Here is a 27,583-nt window from a genome sequence, read left to right on the forward strand (position 1 = left end):
GTATTTCTCACTGGAGCACATTTGCACTGCCCTTATAATCACACACAGAATCACTGTATCAACAAGCGTCATTCAAAAAAAGCTATCTGCAAGGAACAAACAAGACAGCTCAGCTCCAATGGAGAAAAAGATACCTACCATTCTCAAATTCCATGTTACAAACTGCTTGAGGATAGAGAAACAGGTATTATAATACTTCCCACGCCAGGTAGGGGAAAAAAAACACAAACACTTGCAACACATTCATCCACTTCTATTTCAGCTTGTAAGAACATTCTCTTTGTTATCTACAGAGTTCACAAAAATATTCCAAACACAAATAATTCACTTGAGGCAGAGCATCTGTTCTGAGAATCAAAGCAATCCAAGAAAAAATGAAAAATGTCCCAATATTCAAGAGGTTTAACTGTTTTATCTAGAATGGAATATATTGAAGTTTGGTAAGTCCTACACGTTAACAGATTTTAACCACTTAAGTATTTTGCCCATCTACAAGAATTCAGAAAAGGTTTAAATTTGGACCTGTGATGATAGTAAGTCAAAAGATCAGTTTTATCATAACTCTAAAGCCCAAGATTAAACCATGTACATGACATCTTTATTAAATTCGTCGAGGAGATAAAAGTTGAGCCAAGCAGGATATTTAGTCACATACTGAAGTATAATGGTTTGTATCTCCCAATTTTAATACTTGGGCCACCATTGTTCTCTTATTGAGCAAATGATTCCATGAAAACAACAAGAACCATCCTACCTGGTATACCTGCATAATAAAAGTAGACAAGTTCCACATGATCTACATGCATATAATCCGCAAAAAATGACCCTTCCTAAGTATTTTCAATTTCAATACAATTGACAATATTTACTAGAGGCTCCTTTTTCTGTTTTATCATTAGGGATATGATATTTGCTGTTTAGGCATCAATCTGTTCCTGCTTCTTGTTCCTCATGAGCTTTTCACTATATAAATCACCTCTACAAATAATAGGGAGGTCTCAGAGAAGAGGATTTCAGGTGAATAAGCAACAGGACTTGCTTGCAGAGGAGTTTCTAACAAAGAATGAGCCTGTTTTTATGCATGGTACAGAGCGTGTGTTTTAGCACAGTACTCAATAAAACTTGTATTTAGAGATTGCTAGGAAGGAGCTGCTGAGTCTAATACTTAAGGCATTCACTTTTACTTCTGAGAAATCTGACTTCCGAGCAATATTTGCTGTGCAGACTCTAATAAAAAGTCAAGTTTATTATAGAAAGGAGTCAGGGTCAGATTTTCTGAAATTTTGCATAAAAGGCAAAACATCCAACCCTACATTTACTTGTATATTTTCCTCCACTCTATTCATTTCGACAAAACAGCACCCCTCAGATTTCACTATTGAAAACAACAAATAGCTCTTCAACACAACCCACTTTAGACTGAACAACATGACAGCATAACGTGCAGAAGGGTAGTGAGTTGCATTCTGAGTGGCATATAACACAAAGGAAATAGTAGAGTAGCTTAGCTTGTATTCCTCTGGTAGAGCACAAGCAGCTGTACATTCAGTAGATAATAGTTTTACTGGCTACTTTCAAAGCATGAAGTCAGCCATGGAAACAAATAATAGAAGATTCAGTAGCTACATGCATTCTCTTTCTGTAGCAAGAAGTTTTTCAGGAGGTGGGAGAGAAAGAAGGGACCTGGAATGTGGTTCATACTCCACACTGGCAATGAAAGGGTTAAGGGGCATTGGTGAGCTCAATTAGCAACTAAAAGCCATCTCAGGCTCAAGTAAGGCTAATATGTAGGGGAGGAGCTTCGTGGCGAATATAAAGAGAAGGTTTCAGGGCACAAGGGGAAAGAAGCCCAGGAAAGTAGGCCCTGGAGTTCTCTCCTGAGAAAAGAGCTCTGAATTCGTCAGGAGAGAGACTAAGAAACTACAGGGGTGGATAAAAGAACCAGATCTCCTGGGGGAAAAGCTCTGGGCAGTATTGCTCACTACCAGAGACAGAAAGGAGCTGGGCAAGAGGGCCTAGGAACAGACCAGCATAGGAACAGCAGGGAGTTGGAGGGAGCAGACGCTGGCTTTTCACTACGTCTTAGGACCAGAACCCAGAGGGGTTGGGGGGATCTGGGTTCCCCTCCCAAAACTTAGGAAGGTGGTGTGAAACCCCCTGATGCAAGATATAAAGACTACCGGAAGCCCTGAGACAAGAAAGTGGAAGGACTACTGGACTCAGGTTTAGGGGCCAAAAACCTGACATAAGGTCATTGAACTCAGAGGGCCGAGCCTGAGAAGCAGCAGACCGCTGCAGAGCCAAAGAGGCTGTAAGGAGGGGGTGACAGAGGAGGCGATCCTGCCAAGCCCAGCCATGAGAGGGCATGCTGGCTGGTGAGTCACTGCTCTGTAGGACCTGTCCATATTAGTATTTAACCTTGTTATGGTGCCTGAAACACTTGGACTTTTGTAGGTACAATCTGGGCTAATTAGATTGTGAAAATGAAATATTTCAGCTGACTCAGTGTCCTCTAAAAATGGATCTCCTTACAGAGGAGGAAGCTGAACGTCCTTCCAGCACAAAGATAGAGAAACAAAAATTCTGCTGTGGTACAGTCAGTGATGAGCTGCCAAAAATCTTAACAGGTTCCCTCCTCACCCCACGAGGGGGTTGTTGCCCACCCCCACCCCCCGGGACTCCTGCCCCATCCAACCCCTCCCCTGACTGCCCCCAGAACCAGGCAGGAGGGTCTTGTGGGCCACGGTAGTGGGTGCCCACCCCTAAGTGCCAGAGGGACCTGCCGGGGGCTGAGGTGGGGAGTCCCAGAGATGCTTACCTGGAGCAGCTCCCAGGAAGCATCCGGCAGGTCTCTCTGGCTCCTAGGGGAGCGTAGCTGGGGGGAGCAGGGCTGGAGCACCCATGGGGAAAATTTGGTGGGTGCAGAGCACTCACCAGCAGCTCCCTGCCCCGCCCCCAGCTCACCTCACCTCCACTCCGCCTCCTCCACTGAACATGCTGCCCCGCTCGGCTTCTCCGCCCTCTCCCCCGGCTTCCTGCGAATCAGTTGTTTGGCAGGAAGCCTGGGAGGGCTGAGAAGCAGGCGGTGGCTTCCCGCTCAGGCCGAGGGTGGGGGAGGTGAGTTGGGGCGGGGAGCGGTTCCCCTGCACCCCCCCGCCCCCCGGGTTACCTGCTGCAGCCCGGGCATGGCCCTCCTCGTGCCCCCCCCCCGCCCACCTCTGCCTCCCTGGGCCTGAGCGGGAAGCCACGGCCTGCTTCTCAGCCCGCCCCGGCTTCCCACGTGAACAACTGATTCGCAGGAAGCGGGGGGGGGGGGGGATGGAATCATAGAATCATAGAATATCAGGGTTGGAAGGGACCCCAGAAGGTCATCTAGTCCAACCCCCTGCTCGAAGCAGGACCAATTCCCAGTTAAATCATCCCAGCCAGGGCTTTGTCAAGCCTGACCTTAAAAACCTCTAAGGAAGGAGATTCTACCACCTCCCTAGGTAACGCATTCCAGTGTTTCACCACCCTCTTAGTGAAAAAGTTTTTCCTAATATCCAATCTAAACCTCCCCCATTGCAACTTGAGACCATTACTCCTCGTTCTGTCATCTGCTACCATTGAGAACAGTCTAGAGCCATCCTCTTTGGAACCCCCTTTCAGGTAGTTGAAAGCAACTTTAAATCCTTGGAAAAAGAAGCTGCTCGACCAGTGCGGCCACCGCTCCAGCGGCAAGATGACATTGTTCAAGAGAAACGTCTGTCTCAGGGCATTTCCCATGCTAGCTCCACCATTGTCTCTTTGGCCCACTCCCACGTCTCCAGCAATGGTAGCAGTGAACATCTGCTGGAGATGCCCATTTGCACTTTCCAGTTACCCGATCTCACCGTGTACACAGAGGACTTCCGCAGTTTCATTGAGCGAGATCTCATTGAGCAATCTATGTTGGTAGCACTGGAACAGGCTGGTCGCCTGAACTGGTGGGCTAACGTTGATCCCAGCTGCCAAAGGCTACTTCCTCTGGCGACGACAGGCGACGGGAACTGCCTGCTTCATGCTGCCTCCCTTGGTATGTGGGGTTTCCATGATCGAGATCTCATGCTGCGCAAATCGCTTTACACCTTAATGGATAAAGGTGTGGAAAGGGAAGCGCTCCAGCGGAGGTGGCGGTGGCAGCAAACACAGCAGAACAAAGAGTCTGGCCTTGTTTACACAGAAGAGGAGTGGCAAAAGGAATGGAATGAGCTAATCAAGCTTGCATCCAGTGAGCCCCGCATGCATTATGGTACAAACGGCGGCACCTGTGGAGGTGTTGACAGCTCTGAAGAGCCAGTGTACGAGAGCCTGGAGGAGTTCCATGTCTTTGTTCTTGCCCATGTGCTGAAGAGGCCTATTGTAGTAGTGGCAGACACTATGCTGCGAGACTCTGGAGGAGAAGCATTTGCTCCTATACCATTCGGAGGCATCTATCTGCCCCTGGAGGTTCCAGCCAACAAATGTCATCGCTCTCCTTTGGTATTGGCATATGATCAAGCCCATTTTTCTGCACTAGTATCCATGGAGCAGAAGGAACCCATAAAAGATCAAGCAGTGATCCCTCTGACTGACTCTGAACACAAACTGCTTCCCGTGCACTTCGCTGTGGATCCTGGGAAAGAATGGGAGTGGGACAGAGATGACACTGATAATGTCAAACTAGCAAGTGTGACATTATCATTGGAAGCAAAACTACATTTGCTGCACAGTTACATGAATGTTAAGTGGATCACCTTGCCGTGTGAAATGCAGGCCCCTCTAGCCCAGCCAGAATCCCCTACTGCTTCCGCCGGAGATGATGCCCGCTCAGCGGCGGAATCTGGGGAGTCGGACAAGGAATCTGTCTGCAGTAGTACCACCAGCAACGGTGGCAGTAAGAGCAGCAAGGACAAGGAGAAAGAGAAGCCAAAGAGAGACAGAGAGAAGGACAAAGACAAGGAGAAAGAGAAGAAACGGACCGACTCGGTTGCTAATAAGCTGGGCAGCTTTGGCAAGACTTTGGGAAGTAAGCTAAAAAAGAACATGGGTGGCTTGATGCACAGTAAAACTGTCAAAGGAGGAGTGAGCAATGGGCAGGGGGAAACCTTGGAGAAGAAGAAGAAAGGATCCTTAAAAGCGAGGAAAGGCAGCAAAGAAGAAACTTCCCAAGGGGATTTGTCGGCCTCTGCTGAGAAAACCTGCCCAGGCCAAGTGAGCACCGAGAAGCAGTCAGATCCCTATAAATACAGCAACGACGTGAAACTTAGCCTAAGCATCCTGCGAGCAGCCATGCAGGGTGAGCGGAAGTTTATCTTCGCTGGCCACCTCAAGACCAGCAACCGGCACCAGTACCAGGAAGAGATGATCCAGAGGTACCTTTCTGATGCCGAGGAGCGCTTCTTGGCTGAGCAGAAGCAAAAGGAGGTAGAGAAGGCGGCCTTTGCAAACGGCGGCACTGCTGCCAAGAAGCTGGAACCGGAGGCTAATCTTCACAAAAGTGAGGATGTGCTACTGAATCCATCCTACCCCCAGTTGCCTCCTAGTTACAGCAGCCAGACCTTGGGATGGAGAAGCAGAGCGGGGCGGCACGGTCAGGGGAGGAGGAGGAGGCTGGAGCACCCACTTTTGGCCGGTTAAATTTAGAAGCCCTTTTAGAACCGGTTGTCCCTCACGGAACAACCGGTTCTAAAAAGGGCTTCTAAATTTAACAACCAGTTCTAGTGAACTGGCTCCAGCTCACCACTGGGTACAGTCTATACTGATAAGCATACCAGATGCCTTTAGTGGATATCCATTGTGTAAATTAATAGTGATCTACCTTAGGAGAGTGAGATGGAGAGAAGAATCTCTAAAAATCTCTAAAATGGAGAACAGATTTTTTTTTTTTTAATCACTTTGAGACTTAGCCAATCATTATGGGAGAAAAATTCTTAATAGCTGAAATATAGTCTATTTTCTTATACCTTGCTTTTCATTAGTGTTTATGAATCATTTTCAATTAAAGAAAGACTATGAGAAAAAGCAAACCAGTGCACCCAGCCAACCAGCAACAAGTTAATTGCAGTGCTATAAAGCACAACTCTAACCTGCCCTTTATGAATTTTGTGTGGCGTGCTGGCTGGAAGGGTTTACGTTGCTTAATAAAGCCATCCTTGTGCTTCACAGGCAGACTTACAGCTAGTCAGTGAGGTATGGTCTGTTTGAAAAATGTAAATAAGAAAAGGGAGGTGGTAAATCCCTAATACATAGCCGGTATAAAAACCATCAATAATCAAAACAAGGTTTCTTTGGGATATGGTATTTCTATAATTTGTGCTAAATTTAGATTTAATTGTAGCATTAAATCTAAGTAGTTTTACTAGAGTGTCTCTTTTACAACTGAGTTTTAGCAGTAAAGCTTTAGAGATGTTCTTACCATGCTTCAGATGTAGGCAGCTGTCATTCTGGGGCCTGTACCTGTAGAAGATTGTTGTTCTTTAACAAATTTCCATTGAAGAGATTTTGCACATTCCAAATAAGTTTTATGATACAATATTATATAATTTGTTTTGTTCTTTTTTATGGTTCTTATACCAGCCATTTTGTTGTTTTTTAAATATATTTTTCAAGTAAAAGGAAAAGAAAGACCTCACTGATGCTTTGAGCCAACCTATAAGGCAGCTGTTAGTGTACAAAAACTAAAATGTAAAAACGCAATGGAAATACTACAGTGGCTACTAAAGTTACATGAAAGGATTATTTAGTGTCAAATCACAGGTCTGATACACTTTCTTCTAAGTCTAAGTATGATAGGGAAATGGGCGTAAAGGAAATAAGCAAGCAAAACAAGACAATAAAGATGGCAATGGATAAGTTCATCCAAAGTGAAAATATTCAGTTACTATCTGAGAGTGAAAATGCCTATTTGATGCATGTTTAATCACTCACATTCAAAATAAAATATTTTAAATATAAAAAGATGTGAATCAGAAACAAGTGAAAGAAAGCTGAAATGGAACAGTCAGTGCTGGTGGGTGGGTGGGTGGATGTGTGTGTGTGTGTGTGGTTGGTTTATTTAAAAAAAAAAAAAAACCACCACCACCACAAGAGAGCCACTCACAACATACCTGCTGTTGACTCCTGTAGCTTCTCTCTCTTCCTCTTCTTTTTCTTCCCCTGGAAGATAGATGAATTTACCATACCATTCTATATATAGAGACTTATTTTCCCTGTGTCACCTCCACCCACTAACCATTAAACGAATTCTGTGCATAACATCCCAAATCGGAGGATATTGTGAAAAAGTGGCATTGAAGCAATAGCATTTTCAATGTAGTTAAACCCAATCTCACATTTCTTCCAGCTGTTCCAACTGTAGTCACAGTTTTACCCTTTTCGTGCTTATGGAGAAACAGGTGCAAGGGCCTTAGAATGCGTTTTTTAAATGTGACAAGTCTTCCAGACACCTAGCATTTGCCAGCATTATTTGGTCACAGGTAGACCACCAGCAGAAATATTTTCTTGGTGATGTAGAAACACTAGGTCAGTGCCATAATTTACAGTCCTAAGATGTCTTCATAGATCATCTTAGAATCTAACAGGAAAGAAACAAACAGTCTCATGTGACACCAACAGAAAGGTTTTCCAGGTGCAGAAATAGCTGGCAACTAAACTTGCCCTCATGTTATAAATCACCCAGTAAGAGTTTGGTCAAGTATGTTAACTGTAAAATCAAGGTCCTGTGTGTCCTGAGGCTGAAGAATTTGCCATAGAAGCCACCCTTGGAGCAGAATTGTGTTCCGGAAACTAAATTTTCATTAAAAAATTGCTAGTCCTTGTGCTTGCAAAGATAACCTTTTAAAAACATGAACCTAGTATAAAATCCATGCAGCATGGTCTCTGAGTTTGCAAAGAGCCTGAAACAATATCTCAAAGAGTCATGAACTGCCCCACTCATGTAGATGTGGTACTAACTGCGGAACGTTACCTCTGAAACATAATGACATGCATTTATATGCACCATAATAGATGGAAAACAACAAACAGTAAGACATTCTGTCTGGAACAACTTTTGTTACATAAGCGCATGCAATATTTGTGTTATTGGTATTGAGAGAATGGATTACTCCTTTGAAGCTCTCCATGATCATGCCAGTCAAATTGTGGTCATGAAGATTGCTGTTCACTCACGAATGCCATTTCAATTGACTACAGTATTCTTACTCACTATCAAACTGTTGGATGTATAAGTGTTCCATCTCCTAGTCAGCTGTATTTCAGTGATGGACAAAATAGTTTATTATATAGATTGCTTTGGCATCCTTCAGAATTAAAGATACTATACATAAATATAAGGTAATATTTAGTTTTCAATCCAGTTTAGGGGAATCGAAAGTAAAAGAGTTACCTTCTAATTGAGGTTTTATGCTATAAAAAGTTGTACTACTTTTAACTCGGGCTAATTTGCTTTCTGCTGCCTGATGGACTGATAAGTAGTGGCATAATAAAAAAAAAAAGGTAGGTATAGCCAGTCCATCTGAACAGGGACATATTTACACAGAAGCCCTCCTTGCAAATCAGATCTTGTCTACACTTGAAATGCTACAACAGTACAGCTGCGCTGCTGCACCATGTAGTGCTTCAGTGTAGACACTACCTATGCAGACAGGAAGGGTTCTCCTGGCGGAGTAAGTAATCCATTTCCTCAAGAGGTGGCAGCTAGGTCAATGGAAGAATTCTTCTGTCGACCTAGGCGGGTAGGTCACACTGGGGGGTAGGTCAGCTTCACTATATTGCTCAGGGGTGTGGATTTTTACACCCCAGAGCGATGTACCTGAGTCGACCTAACTTTTTAACATAGACCAGGCCTAAGACATTTTTAAAATCAACTACATGATACCAGAAGCTTGCTCGGAATATACTGAGTTCAAATGCAGTTTGTGTTTACCATATTACTCATGAGTGGCAGGATAAAGCTCTCATGTTAATAGGTAAAGTGATCAGCCAAAAGGATTGGTGAACAACTCCTGATTTGTATCAGCTCCTCTATTCAAGTATCTCAAAGCACTTTTGCAGAGACACTAAATTCCAAATACACGTGTGTTAGGTATGTCTACTTTACATGTAGAAATGAAGGCACAAAGTGTTAGATTTTACAAAGTTTTTTAGCCACTGAATGCAACAGAATGGATAAGGATAGGCCATGAAAGGCTTTACATGTGACCAGAACTCCTGCCTTCCTTTAACATTACATGAGCACTTATGTGATCACATGGCAATCATGCCAACCCACACAGTAGAAGAATGTGTCAGTAACAGTTTCCCCCTTCATACATGAAAGAGGGCAGGGCCCCATCTGTGATCTTTTACAAAGCTTCCATTTTTAGCTAGCCCCACAATTTTAGCTTCTGTTGGCCTTAGCCCATTCTAACTGCCATCTCTACATCCTTCAGCAACGTTTCTTTCCTGCCCTACATTGCTATCAAAACTCTGGTCTTCTAAACCTCCTTGGGATGGTGACCCAGCTAGTATTTGTTAAGCGTCTGTTACCAAACGTTATGCCAATTTCCACACAGCACTCTTCCAATCCTGGCCTGCATCACTTCTGGTGTTCACCTCCTTGCCTGTCCTCAGCAGAGCGCCAGTAGCACCAGATAATTGGATATGAATAAACTTCCAGAGGCTAGATCAAGACCAAACACTTAACTCCTGAGCTAAACCAAACTTCAAGGTCTTCAAAAGCGCATCAGCACCCTGTGCCACCTATACCGCTAGAGAGTGCCTCTTTACAGAGCAGTGGTCATGATGCAACATGCAGTTTGGGAATACCAGGAGAGCAAGACCTTTTTTGCTTGACCCTGTCATCTGAGGTGAAGTTATGAATACACTGGAGCATTAAGGTAGATGAAAACTATTTGAAATTAGATCAGGAAATTCGGGAAAAGCTAGTTGTCAGCATTCCCCAAAAAAGGTATTAAATTCTGGCAGCTCAGACATTGCTACATTAACACTATTTTCTTGGGTCTCCCATAATGGTGTTGTCAAATGACAGATGTAGTTTTGCTAGCAATTTCTCCCTCTTTACTGACGAGGATCCCAATACAATGTCTTTTCAAGAATACCATGAGAAAATTTTTTTTTGCCAAGAATCTTGTCACCTTAAACAACAATGCACTTGGGAAATGTTCCTTCTCATGAGATTTCTGAGAGCACCCGAATAAAACAAAAGCATCACCCTGAAGGGGGGGGGGGGGAGAGACTATGTTGTGTAAAACTAAGCCACCAGTACATTAATAGCCCCAAAACATAGTGACATTCAAGGGTATTTATACCTCATGTACTAGATGTATATTGACCAGTCTAAAGTCCAATTCAAACATAACCAGGCAAAGTGACCATTTAAAAAAAAGCAAATCACTGTTGAAGCAATTTATTTTAAGTGATAAACTGCTCTTTACTGGGCTCTTTTGCTCATCACCTCTGCTAACACAGAACTGTATTCTGATGAGAGAAAGGTACTGCAACCTTGCGTCCAAGAGCATACGGTATCATATGCTGTGTCCATCATATGCATGCCCCCAGAGAAGCGTGATCGAGTACTACACAAAACAGTTGGTGACACCAAAAACAGGAATGCCCTCATTTGCAGTATCAGAATACCCAAGAGTCTCAACATGGCACTTCTGCCTCATTGTCAGAATGTAATGGCTAGCAGCACGCTCTGATTTGGGGTTGAAAATAATGTCGACACAGTCATTAATCTGGATGTGCTGCACTGGAGATGGACATCAAACCTAATTTCCCTATATCTTGTAGTTGCCCAGGTTGAAAGGACAAGTGTATTAGGGTAACTAGTTTATTGCCAGCGTTTCCTCACACAGGTGCTGGTTCTCCTACCCAAGGCACTGTTACAGTAAAGGACCATCCGATCAAACACTGAAAATAAGTCTTTTCCTACACTTTGGATCTTACTCAGGGTGGCTTCACATGCTGAAAACCTTCGTGACAACTTGATTTGGTATTTCAAAATAATTTAGGATTTTTGGAGAAATGGAAAATTTTAAGATTTGAGATAAAGATCTGTTTGCTGCAAACACACGGATTTTTATGTTCTCCTATAAAAGTGGCCACTCTGTGGAAGTTCTCTCAAAAGATGAAGATTTTTGGATAGTCATCGGCCAAGACCAAATGGAAAACAGCACGTGAAATTTGAAGAGAGTTACTTTCACAGGGCTATACATAGTAATACAAGAAATTGTATAGGACATATGATAATCTTGGGGAGGGGGAGGAAATCTTAATGCAATAATTCTACATGTTGAACTTTGAGTTTCCTCTTTCACAAAAATATGAGGCATCATGCTCATGCATTTCAAGACAGAATGCCTCAGTCAGAAAGTATTAAGGCTACAAAGTTTTCCAAACTTGGATGTTTAAAGTTTTGGTCTTCACATCTATATGTATTGTCATTTTAGGCTAGGATTTTCAGAGAAGTCTAAGGGACTTAAGGTGCCCAAACTCCCTTTGGTTCTTTTGACAATCTCAGATTTATTTAAACATTAAATATCTACTTCACTCACTCAGTTCTACACTAATTTGTTGTGATGTAAGAAGCACTAATGCAACAAGCAAGCAGATTTCCTTAAAGGAAAGTAAATACAAGGCTAAATTTTTATGGTCCTTGACCACCCCACCTCCCAGAGCCTTTCACAGTAAAAATCAGTTAGGAAACACTAGTTGAAAATATCCATCAAGTGAATGACTTACATAGTTATCTCTTGCAGACCAGCCTGGGTAAAGCTGCATATGTAGCTGCCTTTCTTTCCGAGCTAGTTCATAATATTTAGCTTGTTCTTCACGGGAGAGAGCATGCCACTTGATATAAAACAAACAAAGTGTTAAATTAGGAAATACATCATACCCAAACAATGTGTCTCATGAACAAATGTTTCTGTGACCCTTTTTTGGTCCTTTTCCACTGCAAGTGGAGAAGAAATTCATTACTTATCACAAGCTCTTGCATTTCCTACCCAACCATTTGAACATTTGTCAGCATTATAAATGTCAGCTGCCTGGAGCTGGACAAAATTTGTTTATGCCAACTACAGGATTCTCCATATAATCTATTCAGGGAGCCATGATTGCCCACCATCACGTGAGAAGTCCACAGTACTGGTAATAAAAATAAGTTTTCCTTTATGCTATCTTCTCCATTTCACATATCTGAGTGCAAACATTAAAGATACATCTACACTGCAGCAGTCAAACTCTGCAGTTGTAGCACCATAGTGTAGATGTTTCTAACAATTGACAGAAGGGTTTTTTTCATCAGTGTAGTTAATCTCTCTCAAAAGGAAGTCGCTAGGTCAATGGAAGAACTTTTCAACAACCTTGCTGCATCCACTCCAGGGATTAGGTCAACCTAACCCCAGCACTTGGTGCAAATTTTTTCACAGCCCCAAGCAACGTACAGAGACTGGTCTTTTTTAAGTTAAGACTAGGCCTAAGGCTTGGTCTACACTCAGATGTTAGGTTGCGATAGCTACGTTGGCCAGGGTTGGGGGGGAAAGCCACACTCCTGACAGACACAGCTATGCCAACCGAACCTTCAGTGCAGGCACAGCTGTGTCAATGGGAGAATGCTTTCATCAGCAAAACTAACTTCATTCAGGGAGGCGATGTTCCTAAATTTATGGAAAAAACCCTCCCATCAGCATACAGGACATATGCCTACGGTACAAGGGAATGCTGGCATAGCTATGCTAGCATACTCTCCACAGTGGAGAGAGAGCCTAAGTAAGGCTCCAATACAAGAGAGCCTCCTGTCTTAGGTTTAAAAACAACTAATATATCCATATTCCTATAGGCGCGACTAACTTGAAGGCTGGTAAATGAAGTTACAGAAAGAACGTCGGAAGCTATTTGGGGAAGGGACTTTTTGTTTGGTATTTGTACAGTGCCTAGCACAGTAGGATCCTGTTCCATGATTAGGACTCTTAGGCACTATGGTAATATAGAAAATTAACTTTTGCAGGTTTGCACCAGTAAGGCAACCAGATAGCCCAACTGCATCCTAGTAACCATCAATTCAGCATTATAGTGGCATCTGCAGCTCTGCCTGTGACCTGTCCCCCTGCAAACTAAACCAGTCTTTTGCTGGCTCCTTGGTGCAGAGAAAAAAGTTTCTAAAAATACTGGAACAAGGACATTTCTCCTTTTCATCTTCCTAGCTTCATTAGCGAATTTTCCAAAGGCCAAAAAAGGGATGCTTTGTTATTACCCACATTTAAAATCTAACCTGCATAGTTGGTGGGGCACTGCCAGATAACAGGGTCAGTGTCCAACCCTTTTCTACTTCAGAACTAAAGGGTTTATATAACTTTTTTGTGCAGAGTCAAGTTCACTGTTTTCCCCAGAGGAGCCATTTCCCTTGTTTGTTTGGATTCTTCACACAACATGGAAGAGTTGTTTTTAAAAATAAATGATGTGACAAACTAGCAGGGAGACTCAGAAGCAGGAGTGCCCACCTGAAATTAACTACTTTTAACAAAGGACTAGGATTTCAGGTCAACAATGTCCTTTTAATGTCTTTCTTTTTGACACTTAGGTTTAAGATGCACAGTAAAGGTTTGGGTTTAACTTAGCAAGTTCCAATATGTAGCTGAAAGCATAACAATCTATCCTATTTATGGCTTTCTACCAGGCTAAATGCATGGTATCTCAATGCTATCCAAAGAGCACTGACTACTCCAGAATAAATAATGTTTGTCTTTTACATCTGAGCAGTCAGTCAATCTGGGGACACCCAGTAAAAGGAAAGTAACAGCTAGGGAACAAATTCCACACAAAGAACGCCATTCAGGCAGCAGGCAGACACAAACTACGACAGCCAGCTTTCAATAGAAAGAGAGGCTAGACTAGAAAGGTCAGAGTACCTCAAATAGCTGCCAGTTTAGGCATTTCTGCTCCAATGCACGGAAAGTGAAAATCCTTAGGAAAGTGTTTAAGACAAGACACATTTTTGGGAAGATTATGCTGTTCAGAGCAAAATGATGCATTGAATATAGCTGCCATATGACCATGAAAATAGAAACATCTTTCTAATAAAAGAAGCTCATCTTTCTGTTCAAAACTTAGTAGGAAGTTTACATGTAACATGAGGAGGTGAAAGTGCAGTGGCACGAGGAATTCCATTTTATTTTTTGGGGTCACCGGTTCCTAAAGGTCATGTAACTGTTTCTGATGTGGCAGAGCAGCACAAGTTTCATTTCTCATTGGCTTAATTGTTCAGACTCCTGGACTATCCAACAAAGCCTGGACTTCAAAATCTTGCAGAAGATTTTCTTGTACAAGTGCAGAGGCCCCTTTGCATAAAGGAGATGTTCTCCCATATCACATCTCTTGCAAGTCAGCTACACATGCAAATTAAGGTTTCATTTTTTATTTTTATATATGTCAATAAATAAAAATATAAAGGATTTAAGTTCAGGGTCTAAAAAAAGAACTCAGGACATCAAAAGAATTCAGAGTTCAGAATGCACATTGGAGCTGGCACAGAGACCTTCATTCACAAAGTCATGCCAAGTGTGATGGGGGAGTTGAGAGGGCAGGCATAATGATGCTAGTAAGGCTATAATAATAGCCTAGATTTGCAGCCTTAAGGCTACATTTCCTGGCTTTTATGGGCATATAACAATGCCCTATTATATTATCTGATACTGATCTTTAAAAAAGAAAAAAAAAGCATTAGGAGCCATCATAATCTGTAGATAAATTATAATTCTGCTACAGAGTAAACATGAAAGACCCATAAAGCTGCATTTGGTCAGATTCTGCAATTTTCATGGGTTTTTTTCTTTCTTTTTTTTTTCTTTAAATCAGAAGACATATCTAATATTTGCCTGTGGTGGGTGCAACAGTTAACAGTTCTGACTGATCCCAGAGTGCTGACAACTTAAAACCTAGACTCTCGAGAGGCTCAGAGAATAGGAACTCTTCCCACTTGCACCTAGGAGTTTGTCAAAGAGGTCACCGTTCCACAATAGCATCAGAATGCCCAAAAGCCTGCAAAGGTGTCAAAATACAAGCTCTTTGAGACAAAGACCACATCCCTGTGTTTAATTGACAAAAGGCAATGAAAGGGGATGAAGGAGAGATAGCAAATAAGGGCTCATCTGCACTTGACACACTAGAGTGGTGCAGCTGCAGCATTTCAGCATAGACACTACTTACACCAACAGGAGGGGCTCTCCAATCAGCACAGGTAATCTACCTTCCCAAGAAGAGCTAGCTAGGTTGACAGAAAAATTCTTCCATTGGCCTAGCACTGTCTACACCGGGGGTTAGTTGGCTTCACTGTGTTACTCTGGGGTGTGGATTTTTCATATCCCTGAGCGATGTACCTGGATCAACCTAACTTGAGTTTAGACCAGGCCTAAGGTTACAAACACTCAAAAGGTACATGTACGTACGCGCGCACACACACACACACACACACACACACACACACACACACACACAGCATAGGTTTTGTGTTTGTTTTGTTTCGTTGAGGGAGATGGGGTGGGGTGGATTAGTTAGAAAGTAAGAGCCACATAAAGCTGCTGACACACCTTAAAAGTAGGTCTTGAGGTACATTAGTGAGATTAGTGGGGTAGCCTGAATTAAAAGATTCTGAGATTTGTGAGATAAACAAAATGAAGCATCAAGGCTGGAATGATTAGTGGAGAGGAGGAGAACAAGTCTCATTAGGCAGGGCCATGAAGGCAGTAACAAGAAACTTGAGTTTGTGATGGAGAAGGGGCAGCCAATGAAGTGATTCAAAGAAGAGGGGGAGGGGTGTGTGGTCAGACTGCCAGGCACAGGAGATACCGTGGTAGTTTCATTTTGTAAGTATTCAAAGGAATAACATGAATGTTGTAAAACTAGAGAGAAGAGCTAGAAGAAGAAACTAGACTGGAGGAGAAGGGTGTGATGAGAGACTTCACTGTTTAAACAGATTTCTTCATTTGGAGGGAACAAGTAGCCATGTTATAGCAGAGAAACAGCTCTGCTATAGACATAGTTAAAGTTGTTTCATTTTCTGTTTTAAGGTGGATTCTACAGGCTCTAAAACCCATACACAGACTCCGACGGTCTTGAAATTTGCTGCGACCCATGGGAGTGCTGGGTAGTGTTAGTGGTCCAAATTTGGGGTCATTGTTCCCAAGATTCATCCCTTCTAAAAACCCAACATTTTACAAAGTCGTATAATTCATGGAGCAGCACGGGGATGTTGGAGCAGTGAAGAGTGTGCAGAGATTGGGAGGGGAGATTAGGAGACAGGGCTCTGGGGCTTTGGCAAGGGGAGAGAGATAAATGGGGATTGGTGGCAAGAGAAGGAGATCAAGGGGAGACGATGCAGATGTAGGCAGGATGAGGTGTGATAGGGAGATATTGGGTGGGCAGGGATTAGGGGCAGGGGCTCTGTCAGTTCCATATCTTCCCCTCTTGTTTGAAGTGCCACCCCGCCCCCCCGCACTCTTCTCCTCTTGTCCTAGCTGAGCTGGGAAGTGGGGGCAGATGCCTTCCATCCACAGATCCATCAATTGGGCAACAACTGAGGGCCAGACGGGGAACACCTCACATAATGGGGAGGATGAAATGGCAGGAAATGATCCCTTCTTTCCCTGACCCCCCGTGTGCCAGCATCTGAGAAGGCTAAGGGTACACCAGCATAGCCGTGCCACCATAATCCCATATAGTTCAGAGCTTCTTCAAATCCCCATTTACACAACTGGGGTCAGCCAGCTCAGAGATGTGTGAACTGCTCCACTAATCTCAGGCAGAGAAACAAGGAGATGATGCAGGGGCAGTGAAGGAATTAACATGCAGCCAGTTCATTCTGTGGCCAGGTTAATCACTGCCAAGGAGCCAGGGGCAGTGGTACATGGGGATGCAGAGAAATTATTGTTTTAAATAAACCAGATTAAATTAAATACCCCAAAACTTCATTAATGTAGAGTTAAGGTTACCTAGTGGTGCCTCGTGCCCTTCCAGAACATAAAGAGTGGCTAATTTTAAGCCGCTAAATACCAGGAAATGAATTAAGGTACATGTTACCCCTTCTTTGGGCGGAGACAATCGGTATATTTCTACAGCACGTAGCACAATGGGGCCCCAACCTGGTTGGCTTCTAGGTGCCACCACCATATAAAGGTTAAATAATTTTTATGTCAAGTACTGTGTATTTAGAGGAATATTCCAGGGAGAGGACAAAAGTTACACAGGTTGACTGCAATTGCGTAAACGGGGATTTGCAGAAATTCTCACATCTAAAGTATTGCATAAGGGAGGAAGAAAATGTTCAAGATGCACACAAAATAGCTTATTCAGTCTTTGTTAAAGCACAAATGGGAATTTTCAATCTTCTGGCCACATTAAAAAAGAATAATCATAATCAAATAAAGCATGCTTTGATGGAGTCAGGAAGCAAAGTTTACAATATTCTTTACAAACAGAACCGGAATCATATTGACACCAAACTCTGTTTTAAAAGCCAAGGGCTTTAGGTAGCTGGCACGCACAGCTCAAACTAAAGAAGTCCCAGAAGAGAAAGAAAAACTGTTGTTGGCAGTCTTAGAACTTGCACAGACAGACAGAGGCATTTTAATCACGTTACTTGGCACGTATTCTGATCTGATAATCTCTAAAGTAAAGTAAAAATGCAAGGTACCAAAGCAACACAGCTTCACTATATCTCCTTGGCTAGTTTAATCATGCTGGGCATGGATAGTTCTAAGGTCTGATCTACAGTAGGAAGATAGGTTGGTATAACTACATCACAAAGTGGTGTGAAAAATTCACATCACAAACAATGCAGTAAACCAACCCAACCCCTGGTGTAGACAGCAAAGATTCCTCCTGTCAACCTAGCTACCACCTCTTGACGATTATCTACAACAATGGGAGCATCCCTCCTCTCAGCACAGGTAGTGTCTACACTGAAGCCTCAGCTATGCTGCTGCTGCATTTTAAGCGTAGACAAGTCCTAGGGATGGATTGCTCAGAGCTCCGGTACGAAACTGCAGAAAAACCTGAGTGTCTCTGGATTAAGTTTAGAAGTGTGAGCAACAAGAGTGATGTAGTGGTGGGAGTCTGCTATAGACCACCGGATCAGGGGGATGAGGTGGATGAGGCTTTCTTCCGGCAACTCGCAGAAGCTACTAGATCGCACGCCCTGGTTCTCATGGGTGACTTTAATTTTCCTGATATTTGCTGGGAGAGCAATACAGCGGTGCATAGACAATCCAGGAAGTTTTTGGAAAGCGTAGGGGACAATTTCCTGGTGCAAGTGCTAGACGAGCCAACTAGGGGGGGAGCTTTTCTTGACCTCCTGCTCACAAACAGGGAAGAATTAGTGGGGGAAGCAAAAGTGGATGGGAATCTGGGAGGCAGTGACCATGAGATGGTCGAGTTCAGGATCCTGACACAGGGAAGAAAGGTAAGCAGCAGGATACGGACCCTGGACTTCAGGAAAGCAGACTTTGACTCCCTCAGGAAACTGATGGGTAAGATCCCCTGGGGGACTAACATGAAGGAGAAAGGAGTCCAGGAGAGCTGGCTGTATTTCAAGGAATCCCTGTTGAGATTACAGGGACAAACCATCCCGATGAGTCGAAAGAATAGTAAATACGGCAGGCGACCAGCTTGGCTTAATGGTGAAATCCTAGCGGATCTTAAACATAAAAAAGAAGCTTACAAGAAGTGGAAGGTTGGACATATGACCAGGGAAGAGTATAAAAATATTGCTCGGGCATGTAGGAAAGATATCAGGAGGGCCAAATCGCACCTGGAGCTGCAGCTAGCAAGAGATGTCAAGAGTAACAAGAAAGGTTTCTTCAGGTATGTTGGCAACAAGAAGAAAGCCAAGGAAAGTGTGGGCCCCTTACTGAATGAGGGAGGCAACCTAGTGACAGAGGATGTGGAAAAAGCTAATGTGCTCAATGCTTTTTTTGCCTCTGTCTTCACTAACAAGGACAGCTCCCAGACTGCTGTGCTGGGCATCACAACATGGGGAGTAGATGGCCAGCCCTCTGTGGAGATAGAGGTGGTTAGGGACTATTTAGAAAAGCTGGACATGCACAAGTCAATGGGGCCGGACGAGTTGCATCCGAGAGTGCTAAAGGAATTGGCGGATGTGATTGCAGAGCCATTGGCCATTATCTTTGAAAACTCGTGGCGAACGGGGGAAGTCCCAGATGACTGGAAAAAGGCTAATGTAGTGCCAATCTTTAAAAAAGGGAAGAAGGAGGATCCTGGGAACTACAGGCCGGTCAGCCTCACCTCAGTCCCCGGAAAAATCATGGAGCAGGTCCTCAAGGAATCAATCCTGAAGCACTTACACGAGAGGAAAGTGATCAGGAACAGTCAGCATGGATTCACCAAGGGAAGGTCATGCCTGACTAATCTAATCACCTTCTATGATGAGATTACTGATTCTGTGGATGAAGGGAAAGCAGTGGATGTATTGTTTCTTGACTTTAGCAAAGCTTTTGACACTGTCTCCCACAGTATTCTTGTCAGCAAGTTAAAGAAGTATGGGCTGGATGAATGTACTATAAGGTGGGTAGAAAGGTGGCTAGATTGTCGGGCTCAACGGGTAGTGATCAATGGCTCCATGTCTAGTTGGCAGCCAGTGTCAAGTGGAGTGCCCCAGGGGTCGGTCCTGGGGCCGGTTTTGTTCAATATCTTCATAAATGATCTGGAGGATGGTGTGGATTGCACTCTTAGCAAATTTGCGGATGATACTAAACTGGGAGGAGTAGTAGATACGTTGGAGGGCAGAGATAGGATACAGAGGGACCTAGACAAATTGGAGGATTGGGCCAAAAGAAACCTGATGAGGTTCAATAAGGATAAGTGCAGGGTCCTGCACTTAGGACGGAAGAACCCAATGCACAGCTACAGACTAGGGACCGAATGGCTAGGCAGCAGTTCTGCGGAAAAGTACCTAGGGGTTACAGTGGACGAGAAGCTGGATATGAGTCAGCAGTGTGCCCTTGTTGCCAAGAAGGCCAATGGCATTTTGGGATGTATAAGTAGAGGCATAGCGAGCAGATCGAGGGACGTGATCGTTCCCCTCTATTCGACATTGGTGAGGCCTCATCTGGAGTACTGTGTCCAGTTTTGGGCCCCACACTACAAGAAGGATGTGGATAAATTGGAGAGAGTCCAGCGAAGGGCAACAAAAATGATTAGGGGTCTGGAACACATGACTTATGAGGAGAGGCTGAGGGAACTGGGATTGTTTAGTCTGCGGAAGAGAAGAATGAGGGGGGATTTGATAGCTTTCAACTACCTGAGAGGTGGTTCCAAAGAGGATGGTTCTAGACTATTCTCAGTGGTAGAAGATGACAGGACAAGGAGTAATGGTCTCAAGTTGCAGTGGGGGAGGTTTAGGTTGGATATTAGGAAAAACTTTTTCACTAGGAGGGTGGTGAAACACTGGAATGCGTTACCTAGGGAGGTGGTAGAATCTCCTTCCTTAGAAGTTTTTAAGGTCAGGCTTGACAAAGCCCTGGCTGGGATGATTTAATTGGGGATTGGTCCTGCTTTGAGCAGGGGGTTGGACTAGATGACCTCCTGAGGTCCCTTCCAACCCTGATATTCTATGATTCTATGATTGTGGTCCTACTTAGAACCTGCATTTATTTTTAGATCAATTGAATCTAATAAAAGTCTCTTTCCACTTGCTTTTTACTCCCAAGATGGAGTTAGTAAAATATTAAGACAGTCCTTGGTAACATACACATTAGACACAATCACAACTTTTTGATTGCAGCACTGGACCTAAAAGAGAGGGGTAAGTCTAATGATATGACTAACTCCCCTGCATGAAACCAAGATGACCGTTTTTATTTTTAGTTGCATATCCTTGCTTCTACTAACGATGTTAATACGTGTATTCTAGTCAGCACATCAAGCCAGGAAGTTAGCCTTTTTAGAGGGTTTTTAGGCAATATACACCAATTACTAGTATATACATATTACTGTACATACCCTTCTGCCAAGAATCTGGTTGATAGCTGCGCTCTCTTTCAGAGTACACTCTGCTACGACGTTTGCTCTCATTTCTTTCATGTATAACATAAAAGCATTCAGAGGTTTTTTAATGTGAGGTCTTTTCGGCTCTTGCTCTTTTCTCTGTTCGTGCTGAGGCTTCCTAAAACGTGGTGGGGGAAAAGACACAGTATCTATTTACCTTTAGCCTAAAAGTTATTGAGAGGAATATTTCCAAGCTTCAGTTTCAAATTAAGGATGTGCTACTGTATGTTAAGTGTGAGAGCTCGTGTTTTATCTACTACTGCAACTTTCGAACTTACAGTAGAATCTCAATGTTACGAACACCAGAGTTATGAACTGACTGGTCAACTACATGCTTCATTTGGAACGAGAAATGATGGAGATGGAAGGCGGAAGAGGAAGATGAGGAAGATGAAGAAAGGAAAAGCAAATACTGTACACTACTGTGTTAAAGTACTAAAAAATAAAAGGGAAAGTTTAATAAAAGTTTTGATGAGGCAAGGAAATGGTTTCTGGGTTGTTGCATTTAAATTAAAATGGCTAAAAACAGCATTTTTCTTCTGCCTAGTAAAGTTTCAAAGCTGAATTAAGTCAATGTTCAGTTGTAAACTTTTGAAAGAACAACCGTAATATTTTGTTCAGAGTTATGAACAACCTCCATTCCTGAGGTGTTCGTAACTGAGGTTCTACTGTATTCTGTATTTAGAACTGAATTTAGTGCTCAAGGAGGAGAGTGTTGGATTGGCAGTCCTTGACGATGAATGAAATTGTACTTTATTTATCCATGAAACAAACACTCTGCCAACATGTTTCCACAGTGCTCCGGAAGGCCATCTTTAGGGGTGAAAAGGTAGCTCAGTCTCCTTGCCCATTTATTTCTTGAGCCCTTTGTGTTCTTCTGCTAAAAAGAATGCCAAAGTATAGTGGTGGTTTTTACAGTCAACACATTTGCACTAGAAACTGACTATCAGCTCACTAGCTTCAGATAAGCCACCAAATGACAAAACAGCTTTCGGCAGCTACCACCTTAGATAACATTCGAGGGAGTGGCCGAGAAATAAAGGCTTCATATCAATAGTGCTCCCATGAGCCATCCACTCCCCACTTTAGTTATGGTAAACTTTTACAGAATCATAATTCAGAGTGACCATGAAGGACACTTGTTTTGTTTTTTATTTCTCAGCTCTCCTTTTAACTATTAATCTGCAAACACTTCAGGATTTAAGGGCTAGCACAGAGAGGCAGACTCACACATGCATTAAGTCGCTGTCAGTGTGTGGATGTTCTTGTTTGACTTGAGGTGTTACAATAGCTGGGTGAGGGATTCCAGTTGTGTGAGGGCCTGGAGGACCAGGAATCATATGATGTGAAAACCTAAAAACAAATCAAGTAGAGAGTCTGTAACAATAGGAAGAACAGGCTGCATATCCAAAACTTGTACTTTAGCAGTAGAACACTACAGAGCTTGCAACGAAGAAGATGTAAAAATTAGTTAGCAAAGATTCATGCATTGTATCTAAGCTTATTCAAAATAGGCCAACATTTTGGACTGAAGAAGTTATTTTATTACCTCTCAGATAAAGAGATGGCAATGTGCACAAGGAGGTGCAACATATCTATTGTTGCACTAGACATCAATAAAAATACACATTCCCTTAACCAAAAAGTGCATTTCCACAGCAGCATATAAATACTGAAAATATCCATCACCAGCCAACAAAGGAGGGAACTGCCATGCGGGGGGGGGGGGGGGGGGGAGCAAAAAGGAAGAGAAGAGTCCTTTAAAAAAAACCCCATAGGTACGTCTGTATTTAGTTTTGAACCTTTTGCTTTTCAAAACATTTTAAAGTAAACATGTAAGGGTCCAAGATCATTTCCCCTATAACCCTACTTCTCCAACACTCTGCGCTAATCTTTTAACTCTGAATGCAAATCTGGTATTCTGGAAGGAAAAACCAACTGGTTCTTCCAGAACTAGATTTCTTTCCCTTTCATTATGTCAAGGCAGAAGAAAAAAAATCATCCTCTTAATCAGGGGTGCGCTCCTAGAAGTGCTGAGCATTCTGACTCCAGTCAAGCAATGCACTTAAGCACATGCTTATCTTTGAGCATGCGAAATAGTTTCACTGCTGTCAAAGCAAGCACGTGCTTCAGTAGCTTGCTGGATTGCCGTCCCAAGTGGTCAGTACTTGCAGGATCAAGCCCAAAAAGAGAGCAGTTTACTGCATTTGTTAGTGTTAAAGCTTATGCTACAGTGATTTGCACAAGAGAACGTAGTAACCCAACAGAATGAGGTTGGGAAGGGGCAAAGTTTGTTGTGGGGAGAGTAGCTGTTTTCCTCTTGGATACCCTGACTGAGACATGCTTGTAGTTTACCTGAAAAGGAGTAGAGGAAGAGTAATTAAACAGAGAAACCCATATAAAAAGTTGCGAGGAGACCACCACTTAAGTGGACAATCCAAATCCCAGTGTGAAAGCAAAGCAAAATGCAGAGATGGGACATTGCAACCTTGTGTACACCAAGCACAGGATGTGTAAGGCATCTTTCCAGAGTGCAAAAGCATTACACAGAGAAGATTTGGAGTTTGGCATGGCCAAGTCTCAGTTAGCATTGCTTGCTTGCTTGCACTAATATGCAAACATAGTGCCTGATTCACACACCAGTACAGACAGTGTGTGTATTTACAGCTTGTTGGCATCCCTTTCCTTCTAATAGCTCTGGGCTAAGAAATTCCAACTTGGGAGTAGTTCTGCATATTTCCACATGGCACACTACCCAATTTGAACTATTTAAGAGTGTAATTACATAATTCAAACTAGAATGAGAAGTTTTGCCTGGTTTCATATTTGAAGAATAAAATCTTGGGTATTTCCTAATATAGTGTGTCTAACAATAATGCCCATTTTATATTAAATGGTTTGATTAACGGTTAACACAGTTCGTAAGTGTTTCTAATGTCAATACTTCACTGACTGTCAGGAAAATGCTGAATGAGACTAGTGTGGGATCCAGGCAAACTGTACATACACAAACATTTTAAATAAAAATTATACATACATTTTTCGCTGACTGAAAAGTAAGCAAAGGCAGACCAAGATGCAAGCAGAAGAGCAACTTGCCCTTTAATGCCAGCAGTTACTCCCCATTCAGTCATTCACCTCCTACACCTACCTGGACATGGAAGGGTCGACTGAGAGTGAGGATGGGTATGGCTGCCTGAATCCACTCGAGATGGGATATACAGGCTGACCTTGCCTGAGGTCACAGAAGAAAGGAACCCATCAATAATATGATATTGTATTAAAAGATACCCTAGAGTCACAAGCACTTGATGGGAACTCAGCATGGTAGCATAAACAGTTATCTGCCATGTATTCTGTAGCTCATGGGTGTCTACATGCTTGCACTGAATAAGATTTCTCTCTCGCCCACTGAAAAGATATTCATTATCTAGGTTTTGTTTAAAAAAAAAAAACCAAACCATTGCCTAATTTTAAGTCATTGGGCCAGATTCCAGTACCCTCAACTCCTGTGTAACAGTAGTCCCAAAGCAATCAATGTACGAGTACCAGAATCTGGCCCACTGTTAGTGTATTTACAGTGAGTCCCACAGAACTATTTGGAGAGTTTTTTGGGGGGGGGGGGGGAATCTTTGAAACCGCAGGACTGTCTTCATTTTGCATCTTGTATAACATGTCACAAGTTGTCAGCACTTTTAAGAAGCTAAAGAAAACTTTATATTTATTAATAAAATATAAATAAAATGAAAGTACATTTTAGTCACTTGGGCTTAAGGCTCTTTTTTGTTTTTGCGCAATCAAGTGACTAAAACCAGCTCATTTGAAATCCCTCCATTCTTTAGAATTTCTTAAAAGATATTGTCTCTCTATATGGAATTCTATCACCAATTAATGCTTCAAAACACTTTGAACTTTTTCTGCTTAGTTCACATCATCTTTACTTCCAGTTGGTGTTGATGCAACTCTTGAACAAGGATTAATGCACTTAAGTAACGAAGTTCAGACAGAATAATTGATCCAGCTTTGAAAGACTAAGCACAATCAATTCTATTCAAACACTTATTGATAGACAGATTTAGTGTTAAAACTGGGATTTCCAAAGCTGCTAGTATTTATAATGCTCAGGATAACAGTTTTCACACTTCAAGTGAGCGTGTGTGTTGGGGGGTGGGGTGGAGAACAGTGCTCAAAACCAGAAAAAAAAAAAGTGGTAGAAATCTCAGTAATGCTGCAGCACAGAATTGAGCTGGAAGGAGGCAGAGCATAACGGACTGTGGAATATGTTCAGGTATGAGCGAGCACTGCTGAATAGATTTCCAAATCTGACAATTAGCTAGTCTCTCCTTTTCTTCCTTCTCCTTTCAGTTTCCTTCCTCCCTTCCACACCCTCCCACTTTCTGGATCAAGAAACTATTCAGAAGAAGTGTTGTCACTTAACCAAAGCTGGCAAAAGGACCACTAGAAATCATCTGGTAGTGGTGGAGGCAGCGGCTCAGTCTCGAGACCAGTGAACATTAAACTGGAAATCAGGTGCTCTGTCTTTGCTATTAACTTACTATGTGGCTTTCAGCAAGTGATTTTTGTCCTGATTCCACAAGGCCCAGAGCTCAGAGTCAGACTTTACGTCCAGAAGGGACCATCATGATCATCTAGTCTCACCTTACCTCTTGCACACTGCAGACCACAGAACCTTGCCCAGCCACTCCTGCAGTAGACCCATAACCTCTGGCTGAGTTACTTAAATCCTCAAATCTTGATTTAAAGACTGCAAGTTTCAGAGAATCCACCATTTACTCTACTCTAGTTCAAGCCAGCCAGTGACTTGTGCCCCATGCTGCCAAGGATGGTGAAAGACTCCCTGACTCTCTGCCAATCTGATCTGGAGGGAAATTCTTTCCCAACTCTAAATATGGCAGTCAATTGGACCTTGAGCATGTGGGTGAGACCCACCAAACACCTGAGAAAGAATTCTCCATAGTAACTCAGAGCCCTCCCCATCTAGTGTCCTATTTCTGGCCATTGGAGATATTTGCCACTATAAGCAATCATCATACCATCCCCTCTATAAACTTATCAAGCTCAGTCTTAAAACACGTTATGTATTTTTGCCCCCCTTGGAGGGCTGTTCCAGAATTTCATTCCTCTGACCACCAGAAACCTAAATTTCTAGTCTAAACTTCTTGATGGCTAATTATATCCATTTGTTCTTGTTCCAACTTTGGACCTTAATTTAAAGACTCTTTCCCTGCTGTTTTATCCCTCTGATGAATTTAGAGCAATCATTTCTCCTCAATCTTCATTTGGTTAAGATAAACAAGACACGCTCCTTAAGTTGAGAGGCTGCTCAGCACCTTGCATATTCTGGTCTGAAATGTATGTTGGTTTCCCCTCAACCTAAAATTGGGATGATAATACTTACCATTAGGTATAGGGTGACCAGACAGCAAGTATGAAAAATCGGGATGGGGTGGGGGATAATAGGAGCCTATATAAGAAAAAGACCCCCAAAATCAGGACTGTCCCTATAAAATCAGGACACCAGGTCGCCCTAATTAGGTAGGGCACAGAATTGAGTGATAAGGCGTGGGATTCTAATTCACTTAACCCCTCTGCATTCAGTTTGTCCTCCTATAACTATATATATTTGTTATCCATTCTAAAATGCTTGGAGATTCTCAGACAGTAAGTGTCAAGCATTATTGATCATCCTGTGATGGGAGACACTATACGTAAATACTAGCTCCTGAAGGAATCCTACTGTGAGCATGGGAGTAGGATCCTTATACTGCTAGTGTTAAAAATTAACAAAATATATGAACTCTCCAGTAACTGCGTACTTATCTCAAATCTTACCGTTTCTGTAAGGAATGTAATATAAAGTTTGTTCTCTATTTTGGTGCAGTTTTCAGTTAAAAAAAATCCGTACTTGAAAGTTTGTTACAAGTCATTGCAATTTTGGGTTGTTAAAAATATTGATCTTTAGTTCCTTGAGACCTGTTTTTCTGCAATCCTACCAAATGCCAAGAGCCATAAGTGTGAGCCATAAGAACTATTCTCACTTCAAAGTGAAATCTATGTATTTCAATTTCTGCACGTTAAAAAACAGATCCAATTTATTTCAAAGATCAACATTTTTGATCTTTCAAGCTAAAATAAAATAGTCACTTCTCTCACTGTAGTAATGTTTTTCTTAGTTCATAAATTCTACAATTAATTCAATAATCCTAGAGCGGATGTGTGTGAACATATGTCTAAGCAGCAGCAAGAGGATCTTACCAGCCAAGAGGTGGCGTTATCTGTCCTACACCACCAGGAGACAAGGGATAGAAGGTAGGGATATCAGGAGCTGGAGGATGTCTGGACATGCCTGTCAGAGAGTATGAATAAGAAGTTTGGTATTTGAGTGAAAATGTGGTGATTAATGCTATAATACAAAACTAACATGGTGAACATCACAGTAAAAAACTGTTGTTCTATACAAGAAAGTCTAGCTTCATTTTTGGTTAGTATTAGAAGAAAA

At 42.6% G+C, this 27,583-nt stretch overlaps 1 protein-coding gene and 1 pseudogene across 6 annotated transcripts in view; one reads left to right on the forward strand and one right to left on the reverse strand.

Moving 5' to 3' along the window:
• Positions 1–27,583, reverse strand: part of LEF1 (lymphoid enhancer binding factor 1) — a 106,790-nt gene that overhangs the window by 12,335 nt on the left and 66,872 nt on the right. The window contains exons 6-12 of one of the 6 annotated variants that reach the window (XM_074950724.1): positions 27,340–27,430; positions 24,215–24,298; positions 22,294–22,416; positions 21,019–21,181; positions 11,746–11,853; positions 7,107–7,155; positions 139–162 (exon numbers count right to left, since the gene is read on the reverse strand). In XM_074950724.1, the coding sequence (XP_074806825.1) occupies positions 139–162; positions 7,107–7,155; positions 11,746–11,853; positions 21,019–21,181; positions 22,294–22,416; positions 24,215–24,298; positions 27,340–27,430 (642 nt within the window). Of the gene's footprint in view, positions 1–138; positions 163–6,415; positions 6,457–7,106; positions 7,156–11,745; positions 11,854–21,018; positions 21,182–22,293; positions 22,417–24,214; positions 24,299–27,339; positions 27,431–27,583 lie in introns of all 6 variants that reach the window. The other 5 variants (XM_074950726.1, XM_074950729.1, XM_074950727.1 and 2 more) reach the window with 5 other exon arrangements.
• On the forward strand, positions 2,519–5,637 carry LOC141986048 (OTU domain-containing protein 7B pseudogene; annotated as a pseudogene).

This window comes from Natator depressus, chromosome 4 (assembly GCF_965152275.1).
Source record: "Natator depressus isolate rNatDep1 chromosome 4, rNatDep2.hap1, whole genome shotgun sequence".
Lineage (NCBI taxonomy): Eukaryota > Metazoa > Chordata > Testudines > Cheloniidae > Natator > Natator depressus.